The sequence below is a fragment of the Phlebotomus papatasi genome, chromosome 2 (genome assembly GCF_024763615.1).
Source record: "Phlebotomus papatasi isolate M1 chromosome 2, Ppap_2.1, whole genome shotgun sequence".
NCBI classification, from domain to species: domain Eukaryota; kingdom Metazoa; phylum Arthropoda; class Insecta; order Diptera; family Psychodidae; genus Phlebotomus; species Phlebotomus papatasi.
Genome location: NC_077223.1, coordinates 75,015,875 through 75,028,341, shown reverse-complemented (window position 1 = coordinate 75,028,341; position 12,467 = coordinate 75,015,875). Strand labels below are relative to the sequence as shown.

The 12,467-nt window shown below is 38.0% G+C and overlaps 1 protein-coding gene across 1 annotated transcript; it reads right to left on the bottom strand.

Moving 5' to 3' along the window:
- Positions 1–206: 206 nt before the first annotated feature.
- On the bottom strand, positions 207–6,821 carry LOC129804345 (POU domain protein CF1A). The gene has a single exon (XM_055851572.1). The coding sequence runs from the start codon at positions 5,358–5,360 to the stop codon at positions 4,134–4,136; it is 1,227 nt and encodes a 408-aa protein (XP_055707547.1). The 5' UTR covers positions 5,361–6,821; the 3' UTR covers positions 207–4,133.
- Positions 6,822–12,467: the final 5,646 nt, after the last annotated feature.

The window sequence follows — 12,467 nt, the reverse complement described above, 5'->3', positions numbered from 1 at the left end:
GAGAGCCACTCGGTGCATTTCGATTTTCGATTTCTGGCCCAACCAACGGACCTATGTTTTCTGTTCCACACAACCACTGAATCTCCAAGAGGAAGAATTGCTCTTCAAAAGAACGCGCAAAAAAAGCAACCAAAACTAAAGACAACAAGAAAAAAAACCGAAGCGCGTTGAAGCACGAGTAAAAAAAATAATGAAAAGAAGTGATCTTCATCATAAATATTTTTAATAAAATTGATTTTTTCTCCTCTTTTATTAAATCGAAAATCGACTAAATCCATTTACATCGTACCATAATAATAATTAATAATTAAGTAATAATAATAATTGTAATTTTCATGTGTTTTAAAGTGGAATTTCTTTTTTGCATCTCACCTCATCGTCATTTTTTCACTTTTTTTTAAATATATAAGAATTATACAAGATTTTTTTTATTCTCAATTTTTTCCTCCATATTATTGTACCTCGTATTACAACAAGAATAATTTTCAATAGAAAAAAATAATAATAAAATAAAAAAAAATATATAAAGAAATTTGTCAAAAGTTCTGTTTTTTTTTCTTGTTTAAATTTCTTTTCGCCTGAAATTTTTACCATATCATGTCTTTTTATCGTCTTTTGATTAAAATTAGGTAAAAAACTTATTTGCTCCTCACTATGTTCCATTCTCACTATTTTTTTTCTTTCTTCATTTCTTCTATATGATTATTTTCTGCATTTTTTCTCGTATATGCACTTTTAAAATCAAATATTGGATCACTAATTTTATCTCTAAATGTAAGTGTATTTATAGTTTTTTTTTGCCTCTACAGTATTTACAGATTTATTTCATCTTCCACTCTATCATTCAATTATTTCTATTTATACGAAAAATTTGTTGGTTTTTTTCTCCATCTTTGCTATTACACACTCTTGTGGATTTTTTTCTGTGTATTCATCATCTTCTTTTTTTTACACATCTCTTCACGCCTCTACCATCAAATTGTATTTTATACATTGGGGGGGACAAAATAGAAGAAAAAGGTAGTTACGTAAAACTGGCTATTTGCAGTTGAGTAGGTGACAAATTCAACATGAAAAAAATAAAATATTTAATATTTATTTATTTATTGATAGATAATATTGATTAATTGCTGTGTCTTTGGTTTACTTATGTCGTTTTTTTTAACCTCCTTCCTCTCGACTTCTTCGCTTTTTTTTTTACTATTCTCTCACTATTTTTATTTTACACATACTTGCAAAGCCCAGACGAAATTTTTTGCTGTCAATATGACATATTAACAATTATTGTACGTTCCCTCATATCTTTCTCACAATTTGCATCTTCTGTTTGTCTGTGGAAATGATTTGAAATTAAATTTTTTACGTGAGGAGTTATTTTTTTAGTGTGAGACTTTATATTGAGTGCCACCTACACACTACAATGAGAATTAGTGGAATTTGTTTCTGGTTTTATTTTCTAACTGCAAAATCATATAGCGTACTTTCTCAAACAGAACTTTTGTCACTGCGAAGTCGCAAGTGCTTTTGAAACAATCGAATAAAATAAAAACTTATTGTGAAAAAAAATCTAGATGACATTTTGCACGCATTTTGATTGTAAAGGTATAAATGTCAACTGTCTATTTCTTCTGTCATTTTGCTCTCTTTTTTTTTCTTTGCTTTAGTCTGTTGCGGAAAGTAGCATTTTCATTGCATCAAAGTCATGTGTTTTCCCCTCAGAGTGTTCAGAGAACATAAAAATTCATATCTCTTGTGAACCAACATTCTGTGAGAATTTGCATAATTTCTTGCTTCTTCCTTAAATTATTAATGATGTTTTGACGTTTTTTGTCAAATCTGGCGCTATTCACTGACAAGTTTCATTTCTGCCTCTATTACTCTAATTAGATCGTGGTATTTACATTGAAATTAATATAAAAAAAAACCTGACAAGTCTGTGATTGAAGTATCGAGGATAGACACCACTTTTTGCTCAATTCTGAATGAGATCATAGGAAAGTTTCTAGAGGACTATTTTTGCTTTAAAGATAAAGACACTCTGAAAATTAATACAGAGAACAAGGAATATGTTTTAACGCCCAAATGTAAAAATCTTTTGATAGTATAAAATTTCCTAATAAATGGACATGTTTATCAAATTGGATTGATCAAAATCTTCCCTTAAATATCCGATATATCAGGCAACCCTAATTCTATGATTTTTACCCATTAAAGGGTGACATTTAATGTCAAACCCCAAAAATTCAAGAGTTTCCCGTTGTAACTGATAAATAATACATAATTTTAAACATTACAATTTAATGCATTCTGCCCATTAAAGTTATGCATTTTATACCAAAATTAAATCCTATTTTCGGGCACAAAATCAACTATGAACTTTCAATTCAATTCTCTGGTTCAATGAGCAACAAACTAATTTTCACAGTGAGTGTCTTTTTTCTTTAGTGTCATCTGAAGAAGTTTGTTTTTCATAATAATATAGGAAAAATTAGTTTTGAAGCCAATTTTCACTCTCAATTTTGATCTCTCGTCACTTTTCACGTCACAATATTTGTAGTGAATAAAAACAACATCAACCACAGCGCAGAATCAAATATGCAGCGGGAGTGTTGGTTGAAAAAAAAAATCCATAAAAATGGAATTTTCCTCGTAAAAATCAATCTCAATATCAGTATAAAAAATTATAAATGTGTCTTTCGTTTTTTTTTAACCGATTTACAATTCCAGGAATGTCTCAAAAGAAATCGGAAATCAAATGATTAAAACCACTTTTCGCTATTTTTTCCATTTTCTAAATAATTTACTTTTGAAAAGGGATCAGAAAACTGAATTGGAATATGAACCAGATTCAATGCAAAGAATGCGTGTCAATGAAATAAAATGCAATGGAGGATACCTTCACGGTGCAACTTTTTTTTTTTGCATTCTGCGCTGTTAAAACACTAAAGTCAATATAAAAAAAAATTATTTGAGAAGATACTCACATTGAAATCGCAAGTCGTCAATAAATTGGAACGAATTAATTTGTTGCTTTTCGCAAACACCTTTTCATGTATCTTTTTTTTCTGTAAGACATCGCATTTTTTTTTCTTCTATTTGTGGTGTGAATGTGTGGAGGAGAGATTATTTGAAATATACAGAACATTCGCACAATAATTAATAATATATTATGTTATGTACTTATTTAAAGTATTTCATTTTTTCATTATTTAATTATAGTGTATTTTTTAATGTATATCACTTGTACTAAACACCTGACGGCGCGTTTTTACTTGTTTTTTTTTTGTATCAATTCAAATATTTGTTTATTTGGTTCATAGTCTTATTAATCAATTTTTTATAGATCGTCCTCACCCTCATGCTTTCTCTAGCTCTCTGCACAAGAATTACCCTGGGCTCGGGCACTTCTTCACATAATTTTTTTTTAAATTCTCACTGGTGTTCTTTTTTTTTAGTTTAAACTACCACTTGGATTTGTCTTCACCACGATGTCTCGACAGAGTCACTGGGATGTTAGAGATGTTGCAGTGAGATGTAGGCTATTAAGGGGGGTACGTTTGCACCTACTGTACCATCGATTATTCACCCGAATTGCTAAAGTTGGTGAAGTGTCGATGGTGGACACCGTTGGCGGCACTAGCGGCCGCGGCTGCGGTGCCAAATTGCAGGGTCCACTCCTGGAATAGGCGTCTCGCGTGAAATTGCTGTTGCTGATTCTGCTGTTGCTGTTGTCCTCCGTGCTCCTGCTGCTGATGCTGCTGTTGGGCAGCGGCTGCAGCAGCTGCATGTAGCAACTGCTGCTGATGGTTGGCCATAAGATGGGCCGCCGTAGGTGAGGTGGAAGTAGACTGGGGCGGCATCATGAGCTGGTGGTGCAACGGGGGTTGCTGACTGGACAGATGAGATGGCGGGGGTGGTGGTGGCGCTGACGCCGACGGCGGATACCTGTGGTCTATGTACATTGCCGCCACGGCGGCGCTAGCCATCTGATGCTGGCGCGAGGTACTAAATGTCATCTGCGGAGGCGGTGGGCCGATGGAGGAGGCCGGTGGCGGTGTTGGGGATGCCGTTGTGGTGGCTGCCGCAGTTGACGGTGGCGAGTCGCCTGGAGTGGACTCCTGGTTCTCGGATTGCTAGTGAGCCGCAAGCTGATGACCGCCGGCATTCTGCATATTCTGCGGACTTAGCATCGGTGGGCTGTGGCTATGACTATGTGTCCCCATGGGACTCCCGTGGACATCGTGATGAGGATGGTAGCCACCATGACCGCCATGCATATGTCCCGGCGGCATGCCATCCATCATTTCATTCCCTAACGTATTGGGAGGCGTCATCCTCTTCTCCTTTTGCCTCCTATTGCAAAACCATACCCGCACCACCTCCTTCTCTAGCTGCAGCGAGTCCGCCAGTGAGCTTATCTCCTGCGCCGACGGCTTCGGTTGTTTGTGGAAATGCTGCTCAAGCGCCCCCTTCACCGACACCTCAATACTCGTTCGCTTTTTCCGCTTCCTCCCCTGAGCTGCAATCTTATCAATACTAGTCGGCGAACCCGTGGTGGAGTCCGCCTCCTCCAGCCACTTCTGTAGCAGTGGCTTCAGTTTGCACATATTCTTGAAGCTCAGCTGAAGAGCCTCAAAGCGACATATCGTTGTCTGTGAAAACACATTACCGTAGAGGGTGCCCAGGGCGAGCCCGACGTCCGCCTGCGTGAAGCCCAGTTTTATCCGCCTCTGCTTAAATTGCTTCGCAAATGCCTCGAGATCATCCGACGTGGGGGTGTCTTCCTCGCCGGCGCTCACGTCACGATCGCCCTGGAGGTGATGCGGGTGCAGGTGCAGCTGAGGTGAATCGCCGCCGCGCAGGGCATGGTGGAGCGGAGCACTGCCCTGGTGGTGCGGGTGAGCCGGATGATGGAGCATACCATTCATTGCGGCATGGTGGTACTGCAGGGGTGAACCGCCCGTCGGGGCGTAATGGGCAGAGGCATGGACAGGGGCATGCCAGGCGTGCGGGGAGGCCATACCCTGCTGCGCCCTGGACTGTTGAGACAAGTGCATCTCCTGTTTTACATCGGCTGGATGGTGGTGCGAATGATGGGACTGAAGAGCCCATGGATCACTAGGATGCAGGGCTGCCCAAGGATTACCACCAACCCCACCCAGACCCGTTGTCACAGCTCCCAGACCTCCCGTATTGGGACTCGGACTGGACGGCACCTGATGATGGTGATGATGATGGTGTTGCATATACTTCATCTCACCGGCATCCGTAGCACTCCTGGGTGAGGACGTATGATATCCACCCCCAAGAGCCATATCCAAATCCCCGGCTGATGTTGTCATGTACGTGGCGGCGGCCATCCCCACCGCTCTAGGGCTGTTTAGCCCCTCCACGCTGGCGGGGTAGGGCTCCAAGTTGGGGCTCAGGTTTCTGATTGTTCACGTCAAAGTCCAAACACCCTCTTATGTCATAGCAACTGACCACCACTAGTATGATATCACGGCACCAAATTTCACACTCCTAACGATCGTGCAAAGTCCTCAGCCAATAGCCTAACTCCCTTGCCTTGTCACTCTTTCTCAATTGTAAGTCGGCACCCCAGGAAATGGCTTTTGTTCCACACTTTTTGTTCCCTCTATTGTTGTCACAAAACTGGATCACCGATCGTCAAATTCGGTTGGTCCAGTCACAGCAAAAGGGTGCAGGAATACCTTCGCATGTTCCACTCTTGGACTTTTGGTCAACTCCTTGTCATGCACACCCGTTGCAGGTATACGAAATGTCCAGTAGCACTCCAATGCTTGCCACAGTGTGTGAGATGCAAATTTTGCTTAATTCATTACAAATTCAAATGAGTTCACATTTCCTCCTTGCGATAGCACGAAATGTGAAAAAAGTTAATCATTGTTTTAAAAAGCCCAAAACGAAATGTAATGTGACTATGTTTTTTTTTTTGTTGTCCCAAAACGTAAAAGAAAAAGAGTCACACACATACACAGAACTAAATGAAACAAACAGAAAGTTCTATATGGCGTTGGATACGATGCAACCGTATAAATTGAAAATTGATCTCTCAGGTCAAAGTGCGTTGAAATCAAAATGTCAATTAGTGGGCACCCATGAGCAATGCCTGGTTCCACTTCTTCTGTTTTTTTTTCCTTTTGCAACAATCAACGAATCAGCCCTCGTTGTGAATTTCCTCAACTGGCTGACGATCTTTGGATTCGTTATTGCGTGTGACAATTGTTTTTTTTTGGCAATCCTTCAATTGGGTGGTCTATCCTTTTTTATTACCAAATTGTGCCACAATCAATTTTTTAATCTCTTTGCTATTAGCTAGCTAGGTATCTCTCATTTGTTAACTAGGAACTAAACACTACATCACTTTAAACCTCCATCGAGTTGTAGAATCTTAGTGACTCTACTATTCTAATTATTTGCACAAGACACAGTAACTATTTCGTGGATATCTCTCTTATTTTTTACAATGAATTTTTAAGCATGGTATGTCACACAGTGTCCGATTGACCGATACGCGGTAGAGATTATGGAAATATCTTTGTTTTATCTTTAATTAGTATTTTGCCTAATTATTTTTTTTGTTTATTTCTCTGCCACCAGTGACACCTTCGTCCTCGTATAATGATACTGTCCACAAAAGGTTGTGTTTTTTTTGCCGAAAAAAAACTTCACTTGGTATGTGTCACAACTTTTGGGCAACAAAAAGTGATGGAATGTTTTGAGGTACAAAAATCGAACGTACGATTCTCACGATAATACGTGCAAACGCTCCGAACTTTCGAAGTCAACTAACAAACATCGACTAGTGTTCGGTTTTCGCAGTTGCTTGTGGTAGCAGCAGTGCTAGTATTTCTGTCTCGCTCATCCATCCACTGTCACTCACCACATACACACTTTATCCCACTCTCTCGGCCACAACATCGTACTCCAGTGTGTGATTGGCGGTTCAATGGCGCACGCAGCTTTTATGACGTCACGGAGAATCGTCCCATAGCTATCGATGGCCCCGCCCAGTACCGAAACACCAACTTATCAGTTTGCTAGTGATAAGTTGAGAGTCAGGTGTGTGGGGTATATTTCGGAGGGTGAACTGCCAGCCGTTCAGTCTCTCTCGCTCTCAGCGAAAGCTCCCTCGTGAGCGAGCATGCGCTCATTCACATTCACAGCGGACACCATCGAGGTAAAACATTCTGGATCATTCAGGAGTACCACTCCATCGGTTCGTCTCACCGCAACTCCTTATCCGGCCCCAAAAGGACATATAATTTCAAAGTTTGACAATTACCCTAAATGTCAACTAGTCCTAACCCATATGGTTCCCGCCATTTTTTTTCTATTAATACAGTTTTTTTTCCCATGTTTTCCCGTCAAACTCCCTTATAGCGATTTCCAAGTGTCAGTAGCGGTATCTAGAAAGTTCTTAAAGCAAAAGACAATGAAAAAAAAAAGATATTTGCTGAATGCCAAATCAGTAGCTGAGTTGTAATAAAAGCATCAAAGAAAAAGAGTCTATAGGAAAACCTTAACCCTTTTGTTCATGACGTGCGCCGTCGGCTTTTGCCAATTGAATGCATCAATTAACTGAGTATTTATTACTCATTTTTTTTCTCTTCTTTCTTTCTCTAAAGCCACTAATTATGCCCACCATTCATTCTCCGTGTCTAGATAATAATAACAATATTATTTGTAGAATAATGCAATTAAATTGACACAACAAATACACACTCACTATAGTCATGTTACTGCTAATTAATCAGCATCGCAATTAATCGGTAAATTGAAGTAACGCAAGTTTGCGCGTATCAAATCCATTCAATTGAGATGTTAACTAATTGGTTCTGCGGGGAGGGTATTATGCTCCGTGCAGCAAAAATTTACCAAATATTGCAAAAAAGCGTCATCTGGCATGCAATTTTATGCCTCCTTGATGATCACAAAACTCTTCAACTTCCTCGCGATTATTCAATTAGTGTGTGCTTGGGCATAAATATATATTCTATGATATGTTAATGGGTCGATCGGTCTCTCTCACTCTCAATTTTCAATTCACACCACACAGATCTCACCTTTAATTCGATAATTGACCACAAAACACTGCAATTAATGCTGCAGTTTGCACGATCAGATTCCGGCATCTTATGGCATGGTATCAAAAGGAAGATGAAGAGGGTTTTCATAGAGTTGATTTTGTTTTTGGGGGGCGGGTTAGGCCACAAATTTGGAGTAATTATATTCCGATGAAATCGTCGACGTTCTCACCATTCCGGCTCAAAGGTATGGGTTTATTTCTTTCCAAAAAATGCTGAGAATGTCCACAAATCGTGCGAAAAGTTCATTTAGATGACTTTAGAAGTGGTCTGGTGATTAGTAATTAAAAACGACGGGAAAATGCTGAATTTTGACACAATCTCCATGGAAATTCCTCAATTGAATTGCCCAAATACTTCCTGAGCATTCGGATTATTTGACAAAATCACGGAAGCCACGAAACCGGAGGTATTCATACTACCCCAATGATCTGGCTCTAGGAACAAGTGTTACCAACATCCCATTGACAGGAAAATGAGCATGCAAAGCTCGCACGAATAAAAAAGAAATCCCAAAAAAAAGTTTCTAAATTAATGCAAATAGATAAATCAGAAACCATATAATACAGTCATTGAGGAACACACTGAGCTTGTGGCTCCTCTGGTAGAATTTTGACTGCATTTGCATCTGATTAATAATTAACGAGCGAGTATGCTCATTTTTTCATCGTACGTCTTCTCCAAAACTCACCTTACGCAATTCTAACTGTATTGTTGTGATAATGGCAGTCCGGATCATCCCGAACTATTGTATGGTGCGTCAGAATTATGCAAAATTCATTTGTGACTCTGCCAGAGATGCCAGGAGAAGGGTGCATACTAATTTGCACGCTTTCGGGGTATAACCCAGGACTGAAGGGAATTGTTGTGAACCGGGACAGCGAATTCCCTCGTACCATGTTTCGCGGAAATGGTGAAAAATTCTAGTTCACAGGGTATTTGAATATTCCCGGCCTACTTTTACCAGAACCACAGCGCTATGACCCAATTTCAGCGGAATGACGAAAAAAACGCTGTATAAAGTGCCAGTCAGTTTCTGATAAGGTATTCGATGTCGAATAGGACTTTTTCATTCCAACTGGAATACCTTCGAAACGATTATATGGCGCTGGTGAGTTCCCCAGAACATCTTCACCGGCATTCCCGAAGCTGGTAATATGGGTCCAAAACGGGCAAGAGACAAACAATTCCAGTCCGACGGACTGGTTTTGTTGATTGATGGGAAAATTCACGAGAAAACTTTCAATTTGAGGCTCCGTGTGAGCTGGGACAGGGTTAAATGTGCGATAAATCATCGAGCAAATTAATTAGTGAATTACAATTTGAGACTTTCAGTATATACCTTCTATTTTCAGTGGCCACCTGCAATAGAGGCACGTTTGGAAAATTTATGAACGGAACGAACTTTTATTTGCTTCAAAATGTTGCACAAATAAACGCTTTCTGTTTTCCGCTAGGGGCAGCACTGAACACCAAGGAATAGATGTAACATCCCTTGGAGCTTTTACTGAAGGGGAAATTCGATATTACCCCTACAGTCGATGAAATGAATTTCACCCCTTGGTTGAATTTCAAATGTAACCGTCATTGCGTGAATATTCCTCTCGCATATCATTTAATATTTTCACAGTAATTGTGATTAATTTCGAATAAATAGAAGAGGTATAAATATCCGTAAAAGTGCTATAAATTTTTTCCACATGGATACTATTTCATTTTCACCCGTGAAATAGAAGAAATAGAGTTGGTGGAACCATAGATAATTTGGAAAAATTACCATTATTTATACAGTTTTCGACCATTTGGCACTCCAAGTCCATTGAAAATGCAAGAAGACTATCATCTTTCTCACTCAACACCGCTCATAATCCCGTGAATCTTTTTTTTTTAAACAGAATATCTAATTTGTGGTGGTATTTATTTCACAGATTAAAACACCCGAAAATTGCATTATTATTCACTGGAAAAATTCCTGACAAACACTCAGATGGATTTCACCTAGAATTATCGCCTAAACTGTTGCTAAAGTTATTTTTAACTCCTATAATTGCCCACAATGCCCTGTCAAAATTTTTTCGGCACTGTTAGTTCCATTTCCTAAAACACAATTAATTATTTAGTGCGAAAAACTCAATACAATGACCCACGAAGTGAAGATGTTTTTAGAAATTCAAGTCTGGAAAATTGTGCAAGAGATCAAAAGTTGAGATCTTCTAGGCTGATCATTAGAGAATCGCATTAGAATTTTTTTTCCTAAACTTCATGAATTTTTCAAAAACTACACGAAATAAAAACGACAAGATTGGTGGAGAAATGAGAATTTTATGGAATTTTAAAGATATTTTTTTTCTTGAGAATCCTTCTCAATAAATCCAAAAAAAACCGTAAGAAATTCTTATTCCAAAACCCAAGAGAGCTTTAACTTTAAATTGCTCCCTCAATGAGCAGTCTGCAATTCTTATATCATCCTCCCAGGCTCAGATGAAAAATGTCTCATTCTGCAGCGCGATTATGTCTCCATTATATTATCTTCATATGGAATTTCCCGACTTAGATGATTTTATAAATGAACAAGGGAAAAAAAGAACCTCGACGAAGGTTGGCGCAGTGAAAAAAAAAACAAGAATTATTTCTCGATGAACAAATTGTCTATAAGGTTATAAATTTCTTTAATGTATTTTATACACAACTTGGTGTGTTTTTGTGGTACAAGAAGGGCTCGATCACCTTTTTTTTCGCTGGTGATCACAATCGATCGCAATCGACGATCGCAGAAACAAATAAATAAATCACCATGGTCGGGGTACGTTTCGCCCCATTTCACTGAGATATGTAATTACACATTCGCCATGGTGAAGTACTAAATTGATGATAAATTGGTTGTGATCGTCTCTTACAATAACAAATATATCCCACTTTTGTACGCAACACGTGTAATTAAATTAACGACAAATATAAATTTTTCCAACTACTAACTGAATAAACGCTCGTGGCTCCGAAAAATCTACCTTTTCCACACTTACTTTCGTGTTCCCTTTCCATGAACCTTCCCTCGATCGCCCACCCTCTGAATCAGAGTTGATCTACCCCAAGATAGGGATGGATGACAAACAATAAACAATACAACAATATTAGAAAACAAATCTTTTAATTTTAACTTATTCAATTTACATCTTCAAATTAATTTTAATACTTAATTTGTGATTACTTTTCCAAATTAAAATAAAAGAAATTCTATGTCAATCTAATAAATTCGCTTTAGATCAAATGTTTTTCTTTTGACCTTTTTCTATTATACTACGCTTGAAACTATAAAATTAGACTTCACTATTTCAAACAGCTTCCTCATTTTTGGAATAAACAGAGTTTGATTAGAGTCATCAATTTTATTTAGTTATTTACTTTTTCTTAAAATTACTAATCCTAAATCTGAATTAGGGGAAAGTACTCTCCCTTCGAACATTCATGCATTCAAATAATGTGAATTTCTTTCAGTTTTCCTAAGGCTTCTACACACTTAAGAAATTTATGTCCATATTGAAGTGAATTACCAACACTTGTATAGGAAAAACTTTTCAATATGGACATAAATTTCTCTAGTGTGTAGAGGCCATAAAAGATTTACACATAATTATCACATAGTTATCAATAATTTATGAAAAGTCATCTAATATTTAATAGAAATGTTTAAGTCTCTTATTGTGTCTACACACTTGAAGCAATTTTCGTCAAAAATTGCCACTTTTTAAAAATTCTGACGTTTCTGTCTACAAGTGTAGAGGCCATTGGGAAAAATAACAGAAAATTCACATTATTCGAAGGCATGAACGTTCGAAAGGAGAGCATTTTCCCCTACTATGATGAATATATTCCCAAGTAGCAAAAACTAGTCCTCCAGGACACAAATTAAAAATATTAATGCTCATTCTTTAAATATTTGCCTTTGATAATTGTAAAACACGTCAAAATTAATGATGACGTCGCCACTTCAACAGCAAAATTTCATCCATTTTATTTTCTATCAAATTAGTAATATTTCAGTAATTCTTCTGACATAGTAATAAAAACGTTAAAAGTACTTGGAAAATTAGAACGGAATTTGAAGACCTTCTTCTTTATTGCTCGAACTATACATTTTCTTATTTTTACTGCTCGTGGGCAGTAGTATATAAAATCCGCTTTTTCGAATTTGTTACCGATCTGAAGCTTTAACGGTAAGAGATATTAATTTCCGATCCTCGATGACATTTAATTAATAAACATTATCTATAGAGTTTTAAATTTCCCCCACCCTCTTCCCACTCCTCCAAAACTGAGTTTTTTTAATTAGTCCAGGTGACCATTTCGTCAATACATACC

Bases quoted from the DNA above. Each gene is read 5' to 3' on its own strand.
- LOC129804345 (XM_055851572.1), bottom strand. From the start codon at position 5,360: ATGGCCGCCGCCACGTACATGACAACATCAGCCGGGGATTTGGATATG.